General features: G+C 45.1%; 2 protein-coding genes across 3 annotated transcripts in view; both read right to left on the bottom strand.

The window, feature by feature from the left end:
* Window positions 1-18,959, bottom strand: part of kcp (kielin cysteine rich BMP regulator) — a 65,549-nt gene extending 46,590 nt beyond the window's left edge. For both annotated transcript variants that reach the window (XM_083762347.1, XM_083762348.1), the window contains exons 1-5: window positions 18,173-18,959; window positions 15,845-16,398; window positions 14,600-14,672; window positions 11,748-12,046; window positions 9,079-9,250 (exon numbers count right to left, since the gene is read on the bottom strand). In XM_083762347.1, the coding sequence (XP_083618473.1) occupies window positions 9,079-9,250; window positions 11,748-12,046; window positions 14,600-14,672; window positions 15,845-16,398; window positions 18,173-18,287 (1,213 nt within the window). In that variant the 5' untranslated portion in view covers window positions 18,288-18,959. The remainder of the gene's footprint in view (window positions 1-9,078; window positions 9,251-11,747; window positions 12,047-14,599; window positions 14,673-15,844; window positions 16,399-18,172) is intronic.
* LOC310856845 (uncharacterized protein) lies at window positions 1,752-6,945 on the bottom strand. Its single transcript, XM_083762349.1, has 6 exons — window positions 5,882-6,945; window positions 5,096-5,526; window positions 4,839-4,954; window positions 4,513-4,719; window positions 2,898-4,063; window positions 1,752-2,564 (listed from the first exon to the last, which is right to left on the bottom strand). Exons 1-6 carry the CDS (start codon window positions 6,244-6,246, stop codon window positions 2,372-2,374), a joined length of 2,478 nt encoding a protein of 825 aa, XP_083618475.1. The 5' UTR covers window positions 6,247-6,945; the 3' UTR covers window positions 1,752-2,371.
* Window positions 18,960-21,302: the final 2,343 nt, after the last annotated feature.

Below are 21,302 nucleotides of genomic sequence, written 5' to 3'. Positions count from 1 at the left end.
GCCAGTCTAACATCATCACTCTGCCACTGCATGTGTTTTTAATTCTATTGTAACAAATGGATGCGTTCCAGATCTGTGCAGTGCTGCAGCCATGGAAATCCATCCAGAATTCACACCTTCTTTGTGTATGAGCTATGGACAGAAACTACTAGCCATAACAGTCTATGATTCACTTATTTAAAAAATGTTGTATTACACTGCAAAGAGATCAACCAGACGCAATTATTAATTACGTAAAAGAAAATTGTATGTTAACCCATTAAAACAGGGAAAATCTGTGTCATTTTAGATATTTGCGTTGGCTATTCAGAAATCGTGAAAACGTGTGCAGATCATGGGAATATAACAATATAACCAATAAGACGCAATAAGGGCGAGGTCACGTGCACGCATCCGCCTCGTTGCCGGCAGACTGCTGGGCGAGCGCTGGCGCTTTGGCATGGGGGGTCAGGTCAACATGGAATTAATTCTGTACTGGCCATATATAAGGAGCATGTCTTGAGTGTACAGGGTTTGATGAGGTCAGATCAACATATGGAATGTCAGAACAGGTCAGCTCCATATATGGAGATCTAAGGGTGGTAGAGGGGACATTCACTTGAGTGTACAGGGTTTGCTGAGGGCCGGGCCTTAATCAGTCAAAAGGGAGACATAGAAGAGGACGGATGGTTGGGGAAGGATCAAGATATGGAATGTGAACAGGTTCTGACATATCTCCATGTATGGAGATCTAAGGGTTGGAGGTTTGAGCTCAGATGTAGCTGGCATATATTGATGACATCAGGGATCTCCATATAGGGGCTTAATTGCGACAGCAGATCACATTTACTATGACATCCCTGATGATGTCACATGATGTCACGAGACCTGAGCAACATATATTTGCTTCTTGGGGTCCCTGGAACAAAATATTTTGAGATGGGGGTCCTTGACATGAAAAGGTTTGAGCACCACTGAAAACTGGATTTAAAAGACATTTGTAGAATCGTCCTCAGGTTTTAATGGATTTATACAACATGGAAAGTGACACAGACTATCTGTCACAAGCTAGACGTATTCCTTGGGACAATACTGAGGTTATTCTGGCCCACGACAGTCTCAAATGAAAACCTTTACAGGAGAACAGGCCTGACTCCAACTGTCAAACATGTTCACATTCAGAAGGCGGAAGTGGATTGGACATGTTTGCAGAATGGAAGTGCATGCCATCCCAAGGGTAGTAGCCATGAGATGGACACCATCTGGAAAAAGAAAACGAGGGAGACCCAAAGAGACACAGAGAAGATCTGTAGAGAAAGAATTAAAGGGTGGACCTGGAGCCAAGTGCAGCATTGGGCAGAAAGACTGCAAGAGAGACTGCATTGGCGTTTGCTGAAGACCATATGCTATCCAGCACAAAGAGGATTAAAATATGTAACGTAATACAACATACAGTAACTAACACAACTGCTGTGGTATTTGGTCTCCCTGCTCTTCTACTGAGAAATTGAGATACTGTGGAATCTAAATGTGGTTGGCAAGTGGTACAGCCTGAAGGTCCAAATGTAATTTCTCCACTAAGCAAGCGCAGGAACTATTGTCATTTTGCAGTCAGAGTTTGGAAGCGCTCGTTTTCAGTAAAGCAACGTCCTGCTGCCTCCTGCATTACGTGCAAATTCAAAACAGGTGGGGCCGTTCAGTGATATTTAACAAGCACTTCCAAACTGCAACACACAAATAATCACGTGCAAGCACAGTCAGTAGCTCATAATGTCTACAGTGGATCTTTATGAAACAAGCACTTAGATATCACAGATAGAAAGAGGATAATTCAAACATTTCGTACAGCTGCAATGTCAATGAGTTTAATGTTGTTTAATACAATCAGATAGGAATTTTCTGTTTGGATGTATGGGCTGTCAATGGGAAATTGCACCTAGTTAACCCCCTGCCATTAACTTATATGGCAAGATGGCCACGGTGTGCATATGGTCAATTGGCTCAGCAGTAAAGATTTCACCGCCTGCATGGGGGACCCAGGATCAAATCCCAGGTAAGACCGGAAAGTTGTACATTACAGCATGCTAACGTGGAGGTGCAAACGGAGACATCACCAGTGGGGGGGGGGGGGGTCAAATATAAGCTATGTTATATAATTATATCCCAATGTATTTGCCTTACTTTAAGTCTTATTATTTCATTTTAATCCATTATCTGCCTCATCATTTTCTCCAATGTTTCATCTCAAGTCTGTGAACTTCTTCCCACAACTCTGGCAATAACCGAAGTGCAACTGAAGGACCGGACCGGCTGATCCCCCCACTTCTCTTCTTGTTCGCGTTCAAAGTGTTTGTATATCTCTGTGTGCTGTAGTCGTCTAGATTGAAGAGGGTTACCAGCCGTTGCATATTAAATGGCTCCCCGTAGTCGGATCCAGCCACTCTGTGAAACATGAGCCGCAGTTGTGCACGTGGCACGCGGCCTCGGGGTAACCGGGACAACGGGCCTGGCTGCAGAGGTCGGGGCAGGTGACGGGAGGTGAGCCAAGAGGACAGCCGCTGAACCAGTGGAGTTTAAAGCACAGCCTACGTACGGGAAGAAGGAAATGTACGTAAGCAAAAAGACCTTGATGTTGTTGTTTATACAGATTACACTCTCACCAACCACTATTTCATGTATTGTGATTAGGGAGGCACCGATGTTTAATATAACCGTAACCGTATCAATATCAGTGCATCCCTAATTGTGATACATGAAATACCCTCATATAGGAATACCTGTAGTCAGGTGTGATATACCCTCATATAGGAATACCTGTAGTCAGGTGTGATTGGCCCTCATATAGGAATACCTGTAGTCAGGTGTGATTGGCCCTCATATAGGAATACCTGTAGTCAGGTGTGATTGGATAGGAATACCTGTAGTCAGGTGTGATTGGCAGCCACGCATTCCATTTATTTGGAGGAGTCGCTGTTGTAGATTTGTCACTATCATCAGCCCACTTTTGCTCTATCCGTTCCTGCTCGAGTCGACCGATCAGGGCACTGCTCTGCTCAGGGTCGAGAGCCATCCATTCCTGGGTGGCCCAGTATCGGGGAAGGGAGGTGATTGGAGGGCAGGTGCGTGCGATTTGCTTCAGAGCTCCGGTGCCGGTCGCCATCAGCTGTTGCTGCGTGTGGAAATAGAAGCGCATGTAGTGCGGCCCGTCGAAAAACCAGTTGCAGCCGTCTTTGTCGTAGCCGTCGGGTCGAAAGCCGAACGCGTCGAAACCGCTCCGGTCCAGCCCAAACGGATCGAAACCATAGACGCTATAGCCTCCGTCACCGAAGACCTCTGACATGGCCTCGTCTGGCTCTACTACGTCCCACTGTTCATCTCTGTCTCTGCTTCCGCTGTCCTCCTTGTTCTCAAATGCCCCGTCCCAACTCATCCCGAACCACGTGACGTTGGAGCGATTCACCCCGTAGCGGTTGAAACCCGTCACGTCGTATCCCTCTCCGTCGATCAGGTCGCGGTTCAAGCCGTCTGTGCTGAAGCCCCTCCTGTTCCAGCCGCTGCGGTCGAAGCCACTGCGGTCATAGCCGCTGGGGTCAAAAGAGCTTCCCTCGATGCGACGTCTCTGTAAGATGCGGTCGTCCGTGCTGTCACTCCTTTGAGGGGGTTTCTCGAAGGTCGTCACATTGCACGGTGCCCCGATGGTTATGGGCACGTAAACCACGCACTGCGACGACGACAACATGACGTGGTCGGGGGTGACGTCGAACGGTTTCATTTTCACACGCCTCTTTGTTTCAGGGTAACGGCTGTCGACCGGAGCATGGCTGCCTCTAGGACCCTGCTTGTATTCGTAGCTATTCTTCGCCCAGTCCGTTCGCTGATGTTTCTCCTGCCACTGGGTCCACAGTTTGTCGATGAATGCCACGTGCGAGAGGTAAAGAGGGTCGTAGGCAGCGAGAGGAGAGGCCATGTGGCCGCCTACCCACAGCTGGAAAAGACCAGAGAAGGCCTGCAATGACCGGGAGAGCAGCTGGAAGTCGCCCTGATTCATAACCGCCTGCAAGGTCACAGCATCTGGCAGCCACACCTGAGGAGAACAATGGAAGAAATAGGATAGGACCACAGAGAAGCATGTTGCTGGCAATGGCGAACAAAAAAGAAAATTGAGAACAAGAGGAGCTAAAAGCTAGGCAGAAGTATAGAGCAGTGATTCCCAAACTTTTAACTTTTTTTTACTCGGCTATTTTCACTACTACTTTCACTATTTTCACTACATTTGTTTTTAAATTTATGGAATTTTGATTTCTTCATGAAATTACTGGATAAAAAACATTGGATTTGTTTTTAATTCATGAAAAAGGTTTTTTGGGGAATGTTTTGAAATAAATAATAATTAAAATGTGGCAATGTGTCCGCGACACAAAATGGGTCCCGACCCACTGTTTGGGAACCAGTGGTATAGAGAGCACAGAGTGAGTAAATGCAATACCCGGCTTAGTAATAAAATGATTTAAGTGCAAGTCAAAAAGTCCAAACCGTGGAGTTGAAGCTCCGTCTGAGACAAGGGGACCAGTGGGAGCGGGCGGTCCAGCCTTGGAAAGGATGCTGGAGGACACACCCTGCTGCCCTCGGGTCCCCGTCCCCTCCGAACAGCCCCGCCTGCCAAGCGGCTGAGGAGCGCATGGAGCCGGCGTCCACAGTCCACTCAAAGTAGGGAACCGCCAACTGGCACGACGACAACGCCTGCAGTATAGTGTTGATTTTTGGACATCATATTTGAATTTAGCTTTAGTCGACTAAGTCTACAGTCGATTTTGACGGCTAAAATGTGTTTCGTCACAGTCGACGAAATCAACACTAACCTGCAGCTCACGCTCCACCAGCCGCAGAAAGTGGCGATGCCAGGGGAGGAAGTAGGCATCACTGCCAGCCTGAGGGGAGAACTCAGCTCTCATCTGGGCAAAGCCCTCCCACACAGCTGCACGTACACATACACACACACACACACACACACACACACACACACACACACAATAATAATTTACATATAATCACATATAACGACTCATTTTGTTTATGTGAAAACAGAGCAAGTGGATTCGAGCTGTGTGTTGTGTACCTGGTCTGGCACAGAGTCTCCTGATCGCCCGCTGGTATGACTTCCTCTCTCTCAGCGTGAGATCCCTAATCTCTTTGCGCTGGGTCAGGTGGTGTGTGGCACACGCGCAGTCCACTCCGCCACGCGTGCACACGCACTCTTCACCGCAGCCCTGCCTGAACCTTTCCCCGTACTTCCGGAGGCGATGGCGGCGGCGGCGAGACGGGCAGCCGCAACCTTCATGGCTACTACAGCTCACTTCAGCGCACGTCCTGCCACGGGAGAAGCTCACTGCTTCGGCAGCCTCCTCCCACCTCCTGGGGAGCTCCCTCGTCACCCGCGCCTGGCACTGCGTCAGGGACAGGTGTTCACAGGCGTAAGTGAACTCCTCCTGGCTGCTGCAGTCGTCTGCTGCCCCTGAGTGGCGCTCTCGCTGTGCCTCCAAATTAGGGCTGCATGCACGATATGGACAAAATGTCATATCTCGGTATTTATGCCAAATATTGCGATATCGATACGATATTACCGTTAAAATGTCATTGTCTATATTTTAAGTGTTGCAACATTGAAAACGTAACTTATTCCAAAAAGTGTGTTAGTTCGCTAACCAGAGCTGGACCAGGGCTAACAACTAACAACAACTACACACAGTCACAGGCTAACACAGAGGGATGTTGCTGGCTTAGAAGTGAACGATATATCGACGACATATCGATATCGCGATACCGTTGCCTTTTTTGCGATACTGATATTACGCATGTTCATACCTCGACATCGATACGATAACGGTATATTGTGCAGCCTTACTCCAAATGCTTCTTTCGGCTGCCGTCTATCCCGACGACATCCTCTTCCAGCTCGGTCAGGTTGAGCTCGATGTTGTTGTACCAGCTGTCAGCCGAATACGCCTCCTCCACGAGTGTCCCATCCACATTGGAAATGTTGTATGCGTATCGGTCGTCGTTGTCCTGGCGGCGGCCTTGCTTGGGCTTGCGAAAGCAACACGCTCCCAACACGCACTGGGCCCTGCAGGCGCTCAGCGACGGGAAGTTGTTGCTGCTGCTGCTGTTTCCAGTACAGTAGAAGTCTTCACAGAGGCCAGAAACAGGGTTAAAAGCCCAGCGCTGGTGAAATGGCCACCCAGCAGCCTGACAGCTGTTGTTCTCTGGCATTGGCTCCCAACATGCCTAGGAGTAAGTAGGGAGGGAGGAGGAGATACAAGGGCCTCTTACCCAGTTTTATCCCCAACAAAACTGAGACAATGTCTTAAGGGCAAGCGGTACGGGAAATAGGGCTGCACAATTGTGGTATATTCATCCCTGTTTTAAGATTGCGATTGCAATGTTTAGAATAACCTTGGTATAGTTTGTGCATTGCAAAGTATAACGAAAGGCACTATTGCCTCTCCAATGCATGAAGATTACGTCATATGCCAGCAAATCCATGGAATTTGTAATGTTTGTTTAGAGCACTCATTTGCCAGTCTATGGACTTTAATGTTTGTATAGGTCACTAAATTACGTCATGTGGCCGATATGAATACAGTGGGCGCCTTTCACTTCACATGATTCTTTTTTTCATTTGGACATTTCACTTATGATTCATTGATTGTGCAGTTCTACACAATACTGACAGAGGACAAAGGACAAAAGCAACTAAGTACTGCTATTGGGCTTGCCCAATACAGCAAGCTAAAACTACCCTACAGCCTACTGTATAAGCAAGCACCGCCACAGGACAAGCAGTTAACACAATTCACAACTTAAGTAACACAGCTATCACAGCAGCAGGAACAGCAAACTTTCAGTTCAATGGTTCTCAAATCTTATCCTGGAAAGCCTGATGTATTTCCTTCTAAACTGTCTAATCAAGGACTGACATAGCCGCGAGACAACCATATCAATGCAGTTTATTACCTGCTAGAATGTGATTGTAATTCCAAGCCTGCTGTAGTACCAGTGTTGATTTTGTCGACTAATACTATGATGAAAAATGTTGACTACCTTTTTTTACTGACAAAACCTAAATAGAAACTAAATGACGACTAAAACTAGACTAAATATATTGACAATTTTATCAACAAGTAAAAACTAGAATAAAATGTTAGGAAGGGACTAGTGGAGAGATCCAGTGTAAGTCATTTTACACTTGGTTGCATGTTGAAAATAGCAGATCTACAAGCTCACAACCCGTCACGCTGTGACGCATTGTGAGTGTAAAGTGTAAAATCTGTCATTATGATGGCATCAAGGCCCGCCAAAATACATTTTAGTCGACTAAATCAACTGTAGATTTAGTCGACTAAAACTAGACTTAACACTAAAACACTCCAGGTGACTAAAATGTGACAAAAACTAAATGAAAACTATTCAAGAGACTAAAACTAAAAACTAAATTTGCTGTCAAAATCAACACTGTGTAGTACCCAGGACCAGAGTTGAAAACCATTATTTCAGAACATAGAGCAAAATAATCAAGCGAGTACAAACACATAACTGAGAGGCGACAATGCACTACCAACACTACGGCAAACAAACACAAACCTTGCCCTCTTTATTCTATTGTGATTGTGACCCACCTCAAGAATTTCAAATGTTCTGGAGACCTGTCAGATAACCAAACACACAATAAGCAATTTCCTCAAAACGACACAAAACATACACAGTAAAATACATACACACAGTCACACACACACACGCACGCAACCACGCACACACACACACACACACGCATGCAACCGCGCGTGCACGCACGCACGCACGCACGCACACACACACACACACACACACACACACACACACACACACACACACACACACACACACACACACACACATACATTAAGTGTCTACTCTATTTTCTACCGAGTGGACAATTGTCCAGTACATACAGTAACGTACACTCTACTGACTAATCCACGACTCTGGCATAGGGATACCTGTCTCAGCTGCCTGTGACACACTGGTCCCTTGGTGTTGGGGGGACAGGAGCAGCGAAACCCCATGGGGTCGGAGCTCAGGGCCAGACACACACCTCCATTATGACAGGGGCTAGACAGACAGGGGTCTTGGAGAGCAGCAGCGGCCATCTGCAAACTAGCTACTTCAAACATCGGTCGAATGTGGGATTGGTTTCATGTTTTGCTCACTGTCAGTCTGCATCAATCCGTTGATTGTAATGGGTGATGTTAAGACTGAGTGAGTGAGTGTGTGTGTGTGTGTGTGTGTGTGTGTGTCAATGTTTCGCCGTGTCTGTGCATTTACGTGGGTGACAGTGAGAGAGGTGGGATGCATACATTTGCTAGACATACTAACAGTCCAACAGGCATTAGGCCAGGGGTATTCAACTACATTAGGACGGGGGCCAAAACTGTAGAATGATTGTGTGTGCGGGGCCGCACAGCGTGCAAAACATTTGTGAGTTCTCAAAATGCATTTTGTGCTCAAACACGAACATTTATGTATACATTTGTGCACAGTAATTAGCATGATAATATGTCCATACAGGTATATGCTACCTTAGATGTAGACCTATTTGACAGTGCATAAACATAATTGCCTTGACATTAACGACAGTCAACGAGCACCAGCTGGACACGCACGCACACACACACACACACACACACACACACACACACACACACACACACACACACACACACACACACACACACACACACACACACACACACACACACAGTGTGTCCCTGCCCTCTGCAGTGCTCTAGTCTAAAGTCACTGGAGTCTGTCTCATTTCTGTCCAAAGGCCCTTGAATATGATGGAATAGGGTTAGGAATTACTGCATGTCATTATGGAAATGTCACACTTCATGCCCTTTCTTTTTTGACAATTTCTTCCAGGGGCAACAAGGGGGCACCCCCGACATACGTGGGGTCAGGTTTAGGGTTGGGTTTTGGTAGGGCGTCGGACTCTGTTAGTACGACGGACCAAACACATGCACCCGAGAGAGACAGACAGAGAGACAGAGCTGACGGTGTGCTTACCCGTGATGCTAGCTTCACAGGTGACCTGTCCCGACGTGCAGGTGCACACAGAGTTCAGGTGAGTCCTCCAGCGCTGGCCGTCCTCCACCTCCGTGCCCTCCCACAGACAGTGTTGCCGCCTCACACACTCACACCCCTCCAGGTACTGCACACGTGACTGGAGCTCCGTGTTCTATACACAAAACCAAACACACAATGGTGCCAGATCATATATCATACAGTCAAGAGTCAACACTGTGTGTCCCTGTGTGGTAATACTTGGGGAATGAAAAGGTTGTCTGGGGGTGCTTCAGTAGGCCTACATAAGACCTATAAGATAAGACATACATTGCAATGTCCCTGTGCTGGAAAGCCACAAAGTATTCTGTGACACATATTGCTCCAATATCAATAATATGTGAATTCAAAAGCAGCAGACTTTTCTGTGCTTGACTATCATCAGTGCTACTGAAACAAATGTTCTCACAGCAACAGATAAGTAGGTCACATCAAATTAGGAGCTTCAGTTGGTTGATAACTTGCACCTTGTACGGGACCTCTGCCTTTGTCTCCACATCTAGAACAGTGGTTCTCAACCAGTGGGCCGGGACCCGACAGGATTTTTGGGGGATCCCCAGATAAAACTTAAGTGACAATTTAAGGACTAAGACGGTTTTAATACTTTAAAGGAAAGAAAAAAGACAATCAAAGGTAATCAACACTGGGCTGTGGCTCAGCGGTCCAGGCACCTTGGCTGGTAATCCAGTCTGGCAGTGTGCCACGGGTTCGACTCCCGATCCCGACGGCCTTTACTGCATGTCACCCCCCCATCTCTCTCCCCATTTCCTGTCAGCCTACTGTCTGTCCCTCCATAAAAAGTATAAAATAAAGGCAAAGCCACAAAAAAAGAAAAGAAAAAGGTAATCAACAAACTATAGCGCTGCGAGGCCTTGAGAGCTTGTAGATCGGCTATTTTCACAATATTTATGCCTCAATTCCTGCCATTCCTAGTGATTGTCAGGGTGGCGAGTCCTCAGTTGATTATTTGGCGGGTCACAGCCTGAAAAGGTTGAGAAAAATTAATCTCTAGAGTCTAGAACATTATTGTCAGTCGCACATAAGGAGGCAGTGGCTCAGGAGGTAGTTTGACTGCTTGGGAATCAGAAGGTTCGCAGTATGATTCCCAGCTGAGCTCCCCCTGGCTTCATGTTTATGTGTCCCTATAATGCAAATAATAGTGCACGCAGGGATTTTGGCCGTTTTTTACGTGGACGCGAGCGGTGGTTAGCTAAAATGTTTTTTTTCCTGGATTAACCACAATGAATCAAATCTGGGTTTATCGGGCATGGCGTCCTGGACAAAGGTACGTTTATCTCATTATCTCGGGCACGGCTAAGCTGTTAAGCAAGACACTCGACCCCTGCTCTCGATGAGCATGCAGCTTGTGACTTTCATGGTGGTTTTCTGCCGTCAGTGTGTAAATGTCAAGCACAGATTAGAAAATTCCCTGTCACCAGCCAAGTCTATGGACTTTATTGTTTGTTTATAGCAGTAAATCCCAATTTAAAATGGCATCTGCATGGGTGATATGAATACTGCCCTTGCTGCGCCCCTCACTTCACACGATTTTTTTAATGAATGAATACAGATGTCTTGAATAAAGACATTAATCTCAACATGTGTTTCTTTAGGCTTTCCAGCCTAGGGACATTGATGGGATCTCCACTGCTAATATCATATTCAAATAGGCTATTATTAAGACCCTCGTTTATGCGATTCCATAATTTACCGCATAATCAGCCAAATGGCACAGATTATGCACAGGTCAATTGTTTTCATCATAAAATCACATAAACACCTGCATATTTCATCGCAAAATAAAGGATTTTAGCCCACATAATCAAGGATTTTTGCCCGTGTTTTTCTGGAGGGTCTAATTATAGCATTTTATATGGTTATTTATGACTCTAATCTGAAAATAATCTTATATTCCTATTTTCCCCCAGGTTATATCAAGTCATACGTACATAGTAGGCATGTAACTTTCAGTATAGAAGCCTGCAGAGGGGAGCTACACACAGCTGATGCTCATTAGGTCTACATCTATCCTATATGCCATCAAAGAAAGCTTTTTTGAGTGGTGCAACCACTCCAAGGAACAGCAATACCCGTGTTCACCTATTCACCTATGTGACGTTAACCTACCTATGTGACTATGAGCACCAGTATGACTATGAGTACCAGTAGGGGCGCTGTTGTGCCAGAAACAGAGAGACAGATATAGTGCTGCACTGTTGCCTGCTAATGAGAGAGAGAGAGAGAGAGAGAGAGAGATAGGGGGGGGATAGGGGAGTTGCACCACTCAGTTCACACGGGTGTGATTTTCTTTTTACATCTCGAGCTATAGGTTCTAAACAAGAAAGCATGTTTACAGTTTAAATTAATACTTTTACATGCAAAGTAATGCTACTTTTGCAATGTAGTTGAATAGAAATTGTGAAAAAAGCTCAGGGGGGAAGATAAATCATTAAAAAATATATTTTTCGGTCATTTTTCTGGAAAATAGTTTTGTGTTTAAAATATCATGATAAATCGTATGGTGAACCTCAGATCGTGGTACATCGTATCGTGAGTTGAGTGTATCGTTACATGCCTATAGTACACAGACGTATTCTAAATCCAGAATATACCTGAGCTTTCACCATGTCCAACATGACAGCCATCTCCTCCAGCCTCTGCTCCAGTCCATGCAGTCTCTCTTCTCCCTGGGCCACAGACTTCGCCCCCTGAGGGGATCCGGGAGGCCCCAGCAGAACCACACCTCTCTGGGGCTGGTCTCTCTGGGCCTCCTGTGGATAATGGCTGGGCTGGTCCAGTCCAGACCCATGGGGGGCTTGTGGTTTAATGTCCTCCTGAAACACTCGACTGCCGTCGTCATCCCTGGAATCTGGGCCAAGGGCGGGCGTCGAGCCAGACGGAGGCAGAAAGTCTACAGTATATGACAATAAGGACGTAGTGATTGATTTTGACAGCTAATTTTGATTTAGAATACAATTGAATTTAGTTTTAGTCATATTTTAGTCATCTGCAATGTTTTAGTGTTAGTCTTGTTTTAGTCAAATTAAATATCACAAGATCTTAGTCGAGTAAATCTATAGTACAGTTGATTTAGTCGACTAAAATGTATTTTGGCAGGCCTTGATGGCGTCGTAATGGCTGATTTTAGACGTGGTTGCATGCTGAAAATAGCCGATCTACAAGCTCACAACGCGTCGTGATGCGACGCATTGTGAGCTTGTAGATCTGCTATTTTCAGCATGCAACCAAGCATAACATGACTTGTCTTTTAGATCTACTGGATCTCTTTTCCACTAGTCTCTCCTGAACATTGTAGTCTAGTTTTTATTTGTTGAGGAAATTGTCAACAGATTTAGTCTTAGTTCTACTCAATCACCGTAGCTTGTTTTTTTGTTTTTTTTTCACCAGTGAAAAACATTAGTCGACGAACATTTTTCGTCATAGTTTTAGTTAACGAAATCAACACTGATGAGGAGGGTCATCGTCTGAGAAACCCTTCAACTATCACTGAAAGTAATTTAAAAAAACACACATTCTGATCTAAGCAAACATTCAGACGAAAAAGAACTGTAAATAAGTAACACTCGAGCTAACAAAGAATAAACAAACTATCTTTTTTGGGGAGTTTCCATCTAGGGTGAGCCCATAGATATGATCTAAGAAAAACAAGCACAGATAAAAAGGTTGAGGATTTGAAAAAAATTTAAAAAAAAAAAAAAAACATGGGTTATAGTCCATCGTTTTTTTAAATTTTGAAAAAAAATGTTAACCTCGTTTTTCATCATTTTCGACCATGGGCTATAGCCCCTACCGTACGGCATACTATAGCACGCCGTTTTTCATTATTTTTGAGGATTTGAAAAAAATGAAAAAAAAAAAAAATTAACACAGACATTGAATGCCATTGACAATGAATGGCCAGCTTTGAGTTTTTGTGCAAACACAAACATTGTATGAACACAAACATTGAAAACGAAGGTGCGGACGCAAATTGTGATTGGCCAGAATGCAACATATACACACAATACTTTTGTTGAAGCATACATTTGGCATTAGAGAATGAGCATATGTACCCAATATATTACGTAACCCATGCGCACAGTCAATTTGACTCAATATATCTATATAAGTGGTTTTCAACCAGTGGTCTGGGGACCACCAGTAGTCCTTGAGAGGGTTCAGGTGGTCCCCAGCTAAATGATGGAGTTAGTAACTAAATGGACCCTTATTAGATCTTTAACAGTTGAGAGTGTGAAATAAAACATTTTACACTCTCAAGAGTTACATTATTCGTAAACATCTGTATTACTTAATTTAGAAGTCTAGTAGTCTACAGTGTAGACTCTACACAATTAGAGAATATAGAATAATCGTTATTTTTGATAAACGTTTGCCTGTTATCTCTCCTAATGGTACCAACATCAATATAGCATGGAATTTTGGACAAAATCTAATCAAACTACAACAGAATATTCTACGTTTTGGATTTGAGAGACTAAATCTCATCAAATGGTGGTCCGTGGCTCAAATGCCGAATAGATAATGGGCCTTCATATGAAAAGGGTTGAAAACCACTGCTCTACAGTAAAAATGTTCTACTATGACTGTGACCCAGTAAGAACAGCTCACAGTGACAACACACTTTTGGATATCCTGAAACGCTGGTTAATGCCAAACACTGAACGAGGATTAGTATTACATGCTGTCATTCCTGGCAAGCCTCTCACCCACACAAACACCAGTGTGGTCAAAATGCCTGATCCATAATTTACAGTAGCTTTCAAAAGTCACTGCATTAATCTCTTAATACTAGACAACCTTGAGAGAAGAAATCCACATGGGGCATCAGTGAAGGGGAAACACGGGAAAGGAGGAGGATAGAAGGAGATGAAGATAGTGCTGTCTCTAACAGCGGCAGCCTGCGGTGTAAACTCCCACCACAGCCGGAAATCCCCAAACAGCAGGATACCAGAAACACATGCATATGCATGCACACGCATATGCACTCACAAACATGCACAGAAACACCTGCATGGAGGCACACACACACACACACACACACACACACACACACTCTCTCTCTCACACACATGCAAGCCCACAAACATGCACGTAACATCACAAAACAATCACTCAGAGGAAACAACCGCACCAGCATAAAGTATATCATTCAAACAATCACAACATAAAACTCTCTTGGGTCCAAGTCTTCAAAATATCTGACTGAACCGAACATCAGTGGACTTTTATAAGTGTCTCTTTATCTGTCTCATGTAGGAGTTTATTGACCATAATGAGACCATGTCTCGCTTTATCTCATCCAAATGTTTCCTTTTGGTCCTGGCTGCACCTGTCTGTGTGCATGAGAATGTCAAGTCAAATACACATATATATTTCCCTTTTATATCCCCCTCGGAGCACAGAGCGTGGTACATGATTTAACGCTGATAAATCATCCCCATACCTGTAACGTTGGCACAGTGCCATGGCCGTCTGAGATACGCTCTGCTGGAGATCTCCGCTGTCTTCACATATCCCTGCGTGCGTAAGTAAAGAGAAAAGCATATACAGATGTAGCTCTGGTCCATAGCCTTCTACTGCTTCTAAGATTCAAATCAGACCAGCCTCTCCTCTTTGGCGTAAATAAAAAGAACGTTTTTGCTACTCACCAAAACAAAGGCGGGTTGTGTCATTAGAAAGTCTACTTTCCTTAGTGGACGCACTCTGAGCCCCCCACCACACGTATAACGTACTTTTTGGCCAGAAAGGGATTTGTTTTCACCAGAGGAAAAATATTCTCTATGAGGCAGTTCTCTGGGCAATATCAGTAGAGGGCGCAGCGGAGTAACTAAAAATATTTTTTTTCCGGTGGAAACAAAATCCCCTTTTGGCCAAAAAGTACAGTTCATACGTGTGGTGGGGGGCTCAGAGTGCGTCCACTAAGGAAAGTAGGCTTTCTAATGACACAACTCGCCTTTGTTTTGGTGAGTAGCAAAAACGTTATTTTTATTTACGCCAAAGAATAGAGGCTGGTCTGCATTCATGCGAGCGGCAGAAGTTGAGAGTAACATAGCTCTAATGCGCGCATTAGAGCTATGGACCAGAGCTAATACAGATGCATGAACTGGACGCAAACCCACACACGCAGACGCACGCACGCACGCACACGTTTTATTAGACATAAATGTATTATTTACACACATGTCTGAAATCTTGCTCCAGTGTGCCATAACACAAAGGCTGGATAGGATTGTCTTTTTTGATCTATTTACGTACAACAGGACTACAGAAACTTAACTCTTCTATAACAATTCTCAAAATGGTAACTTTGGCCTGCATGCTATTGCCAGCTTAAGTGGTAAATAACTATGGAAGGCTATGATGTCTAAAATCAGCATGAAACCGAAATCTGTGGCATTGAACTATAGGGGACCCATATGTGGAAAATGGTAATACCGTCCTTTATGTGTCAAGCGGTATTAATATTATAAGCGAGGGTATAAGGCCAAACCGCACTGATGCAACTAGACGCAACTCATTACAACAAAACAGTTTTATGGTCAAGCACACCAATGCAACTCCTTGCAACTGCCATTGGGGTGGGGATCATGGTTGCAAGTAGGTGCATGTTGCAAGGCGTTGCAAGGCAACTCATTGGTGTGGAGTGGGCTTAAAAGAGTGCGAGGATGGGAGGTCCACATATACTTACAACAAACTTGCTGTCACTCTCGCCTGGTGTGCTTGCCAGTGTGATTATGAGGTCCTGAGGTAAGTCAATATTCAGTCTCTCCTCTCCTGTCCTCTGTATGGCCACTGCCTCTCGACAGTCCACGAACAAAGCCAGTCTATCAGGCTCCAGGGCCAAGGCCAGTTGCACCCACTCTCCTCCAGAGAAGGGGTTTCCCCCGGGAAAGAGCAGGCTGCCGAGGCCCTGATGGGCTCCCCCCCCTCTCCCTTCCAGATAGTCCAGACGTAGGGTGTCGTCCAGGGTGGAGGACAGGAGGAGGAGAACAGGGGACGAGGAGGAGGAGAGAGAAAGCAGGGTGGAACTGGAGTGCGACGCCTGCCGTGCCACCAGGTGGAACCCCATGCTTCCTCGCAGGACGGACTGGAGGAAGTGAGAGTGCTGGCGAGGAAGGCTCAGGTGTGGCGCCCTGGGGCGGAGCTTGTATACCACGGCTCCGGGATCGGCCTCGCCGCCGTGCGTTCTGGACACGCCCTTTATCGGGTGGGTCATGTTTAGAGTGGCCAGGAGGTCAATCACTGAGGGGAGACGAAATGTAGCCACTTAGATCTCACAGAAATCATAGAAAGCACAAAAATGCACACACACACACACACACACACACATACACACACACATACACACCGAATGCATGGGGAGAGAGTATGTTTTGCACTCTGTCCATCCGTCCGTGTGTGTGTGTGTGTGTCCGTCCGTGTGTCCGTCCGTCCGTCTGTGGACAGCTAATCTCTGGCACCGTTGGCTTGATCTTAGCCATACTCTGCACACACACTCCCTGAATGCCACAGCTGAACCTCTGCCCCACGTTTTTCACATTGGCCTCTTATAGCGCCACCAGGAGGCCGCTTTGTGCAAAACAATGTTTTGGACAGTACACCTACAGATTTTGTTCAAACATCACGCATATTGGTACACAGTCTCTCTAGAGCCAACCAAACAGGTCTTTCCTGGTGGTGCTATCATAGGCCAATGTGAAAAGGGTGACATTTCTACTACCTTGGATGGCAATTGGATGATTTGAGGCATTTTGTTTTGCAAAAAAATCCAAAAGGCCAATGTGAAAAGGGTGGTATATATTCCTCAGCCTATAGTAGGAAAGTCTGTGAACGATTTCACGTAAATTGCACACTGCGTTCATAATTTGAGGCGTTTTGTTCAAAACGGGCCAATCCTGCAAACTCTGAAAGCCAATGTTAGCCAATTAGGATGGTATATGAAATATCGGACAGATCCGTCTTGAACACATGACTATAGAGATAGTGTGTAACGATTTGCGGGATTTTTAGACAGAATCTGGAGGAGTAATATAACACAATGTGTTTTTCAAGTCGGCCTCCTGGTGGCGCTATAACAGGCCGTTCTGGGGCAGAGGTTCATTGTTGGCATCCAGGGAGTGTGTATGCAAAATTTGGCATCGACCGGGTTAACAGTGCCGGAGATTAGCTGTACACAGACGGACGGACGGACACACGGACACACACACATGGACGGAATGAAAAACATACTCTCTCCACATGCCTTCGGCCTGGTGGAGACAATATACAAACACAAGTAAAAGTACTCAAAATGTATAAAAATGTTAAGCCCACATTGTGAGCTTGTAGATCCGCTATTTTCAGAAACCATGCGTTTTAAATAGGTCTAAATAAATCTATACAAAAAGTAAAAGTATCTAAAGTTTTCAAATAATTGTAGTGGAAGTATATATAAAGAAACTGAAACAATCCAGTAAAGTAAAAGTAGACTACCTAAACATTTTACTTAAGTAGCCTTGTAAATATACTTAGTTACCCCCCCCCCCCCCCCAACCATTTCTTCCCATACTGTACATGTTTTTCCCTTTTTTACTTTCTTCATGATGTTTTCCAGTTTTTGTGTTTTTTAATGTTTTGATGTATTGCCATCAAAGCTGCAGCATGACTTGGAGTGGGAATCAACCCTAAAGTCATATCAACGGTCACAGACAAGCAGCTACATAAGGTGAGCTATACCGGTATAAATATAAAGCCCCTTATCAAGTTGCATGGAGGTTTCTCTCAATATTATCCTAATAATAGCCCTATGCCAATGTTATAGGCAGATATAATAGCCTATACAGTGTAGTTGGGGGGGGGGGGGTCCTGCAGGTCATCTTCTCCCTCTGCTAAGGGGCCCTTGGCCTGAAAAACTTTGAAGACCCCTATCAATAAAGTATATAGCCCACTGTGTGGGGGGGGGGGGGGCTGGCTGGGGGCCATATACTATAGCTGTGTTAAAGTAAACGTAGAAGAACCATGAATGAACCCAACCTACCATTGTCGTGGCTCCTGCTACTTGGATCTCCTTGCACACACAGCGGAACATTCCACAGGACGCACAAATGTATCTCCACCAGGAGCAAGAGAGCTTTGTGTTTGACAGTCTCCATTCTCCACAAAGTGTAGAACAACGCTCTACTACGAAATGTTTTCAGTAGTATTGTCAGTATAATTTCAGACTGCTCAAAACAGTAGGTGAGCACTGCCACTGAGAAATAATTTCCAAATGATCATCATCCGCATTGTTTGTTTAGCGCGTTCCTGTTGAGTCCGGTTCAATTACTTAACATGGCTAAGTTCAGGATGTTCTTCCTTTGGTTTTCCTCTTGTCAAAGAGGCTAAGAGCACGGCGGGGAAACACGAAACATCTGGATGGACGCAGTGTAGGGTCACAAAGCTCTGCAGTTCCCCCCCGGGGCACTTTCACTTCACTTCTTGATCACAAAGGCACGGATGATGGCCCCTTCGTATCTATTTATCTTCCTAGTCAAATAAGACATTGTGACTGATGATGGAAGGAACAAAAAGGAAATAAAGCCAACGATAAAAACAGCAACAACAAAAACAACAAAAACTTCAGGTGTCAGAATTGAGTCGCAGGTAAGTTATAACTCGTGAAAACTGCTGCGCGCAGTAGAGTAGCCTATCTGGTCAATGTCCCACATTTATGTCCATTTCAGTTGGAGACTCCTGAGATGATAGTTTCCTTTCTCTTCTTCCCTTGTGTTCTTCTCCTTTCATGAAAAAAAAGAATCTCTCTCTCTCTCTCTCTCTCTCTCTCTACCCGCAGTGTTGAGTGGGGTTGATTCCTGAAGACCCTCTTTTGGTAATCATCTAAAACCCGGTCTGGAGTCTGGAGGGGAGCCATGCCACAACCCCACATGGAACCAGATGAGTGTGTGTGTGTGTGTGTGTGTGTGTGTGTGTGTGTGTGTGTGTGTGTGTGTGTGTGTGTGTGTGTGTGTGTGTGTGTGTGTGTGTGTGTGTGTGTGCGTCGTGAGTCTGTGTGTGTGCATGCGAGGGATGGGGTAAACAGGGGTAGTCATGTTTCACTGTTTGGAAAACAGCCCCAAAGCATCCCCCCAAACACACACGCGCACACGCACGCACCCACACGCACAGTGACACACACGCTGCGGTGCAGTCTCCCCCTCCACTCCACACAACACTTCACTTTTTCCTCATGTTGCTCATGTCCTCTCATCTCTGATCTGCTTATTATGTTAGAAAGCAACCCTCAGCCTCTGAGGGCGCCCACTTACACCACATAAACACACACAGGTCACGCATGCATGCACGCACGTACACACGTACACACACACACACACACACACACACACACACACACACACACACACACACACACACACACACACACAATTGGCTGCCCTGACATGGCTCTCCTACAGCGATTACAATTAAGAATAATTAGACACGTTTTTAATTAAGTCCCTCAACCGCACCTCAATGAGCGGGTAGGCCTACTAGCATACACATACACATTCGTGTGGGAAGGGATAGAGAGAGAGAGAGAGAGAGAGAGAGAGAGAGAGAGAGAGAGAGAGAGAGAGAGAGAGAGATCTTCCGTTACTGTCAACAATGTGAGTATTTCTGGGGCGATAATGGCACATCCAGGTGTTTCACTATTACTAAACAGATCTAGCAGACACACATGAGTCTCATCGTTCCGTGATACCTCTATGACAGTGGTTCTCAAAGTGCATGGGGTCCGGGGACCCCCAGGGGTCCTTGAGGGAGTTCCAGGGGGTCCCCACTCCCCTGCCAAATGACCGATCACTGCCAGAGCCGTAAAAAAGATCTTCTATTATGGGAGAGTCCCTGGCATGTCTTTTCAAATGGGGGGTCGGCAGGCTGATAAGTGTCAATTTGGGGGTCCTTGACATGAAATTGTTTGAGAATCACTGCTCTATGGGAGGCTGTGTAGATCCAGGCCTCTTGTTTTCTGCACACAGACGTAGACAACGAGAGGTCACAGAGTTAGCAATCAGTGGAGGGGATGCGCCATTGTGCTGTTATAGTGATTATATCTAATGAACCAGACATGACTGGTTCTGCTTTAACAGGATAGAAAGGAATGAGATGGTGAGATATTATACACATCTATAAAAGAGCACCTGATTTTTTAGCTCAGGCCTTCCTAACCCCCCCACCCACCCATACCAACCTATCCTTATCCATGAGTCATGCCTGCTACACTGTAATAATCATGCAATTGTTGCCACAAAACTGTTTCGTATACCCGGCCCGTCCTTCCTGACATCGATGCACCTAGTACAGATTAATGTGACTCATTGGATGTTATTTCCAGAATTACAGACAAAAGGCTGTTTAACTTTTATTGGCTTTTGGTACATGCACTGCACACAGTGAATCTTAGCGAGTAGGCTATAGGCCTACATGCTCCTTTTAAACATACAACACAAAATGTTGTCCTCACTATTTCTTTGTTATTATTCCCCCTGTTTTCTAGCACCTAACAAGTCCTAGTTCAGCTTGAGACAATAACAAAAAACACCATAGGCTATTGGCTCAGCATCTCATCTCCCAGGGTCTCACCGCTGATTGAACTAGTGATATACTCCACCACTAGTTTTCTCACGCCCCTCAGAGACACAGCAGCAGGAATCAGAAGAATGTAGAAATGTTTGGACACTGGGGGACCTGTTTTTATGTAACACCAAACAATGAGAGCTATGTGGTGGAATGAACCTCAATTTTGTAAACCAAAGGGTTCCTCTCATTCCTCTGTGCATTTATATAACTTTTATGGTTTACTTTCTCCTTGCGGATCTCTCAGTTATATTAAGCAGACACTCATAGGTTTTCAGATTGCTTATTTGTCTTAATACATTTTATCATATAAATGAAAATAAAATAAAAGTGATATTCTCTACAACAGAAAAACAGAAAATAAATGTGTAGCTCAATCTGGTGTCAAACAATCTTATAATGACATCTGGTGGCCGTATCCTGCCACAGCAGGATATGTACCCAGAGTTGCTGTGCCAATCTGTGAAACTGATGTTTGACATTCAGCACTTTGTTTTATCCTGTTTCCATCCTTAGTTCCACCTCGAAGGTTGTAGAGAGTTTAATATTTGTAC

Source organism: Protomyctophum parallelum, assembly GCF_964188405.1.
Source record: "Protomyctophum parallelum genome assembly, chromosome: 4".
Classification (NCBI taxonomy): Eukaryota; Metazoa; Chordata; class Actinopteri; order Myctophiformes; family Myctophidae; genus Protomyctophum; species Protomyctophum parallelum.
Note: the sequence above shows the minus strand (reverse complement) of the source record. Positions and strands in the feature narration are given on the sequence as shown.

Coding starts and splice junctions, on each gene's coding strand:
- LOC310856845 (XM_083762349.1), bottom strand. CDS start 6,246: ATGCCAGAGAACAACAGCTGTCAGGCTGCTGGGTGGCCATTTCACCAG. Junction 4,720..4,838: donor TGGTGGAGCGTGAGCTGCAG/GTTAGTGTTGAT, acceptor ACTATACTGCAG/GCGTTGTCGTCGTGCCAGTT. Junction 2,565..2,897: donor CCAATCACACCTGACTACAG/GTATTCCTATCC, acceptor TCCCGTACGTAG/GCTGTGCTTTAAACTCCACT.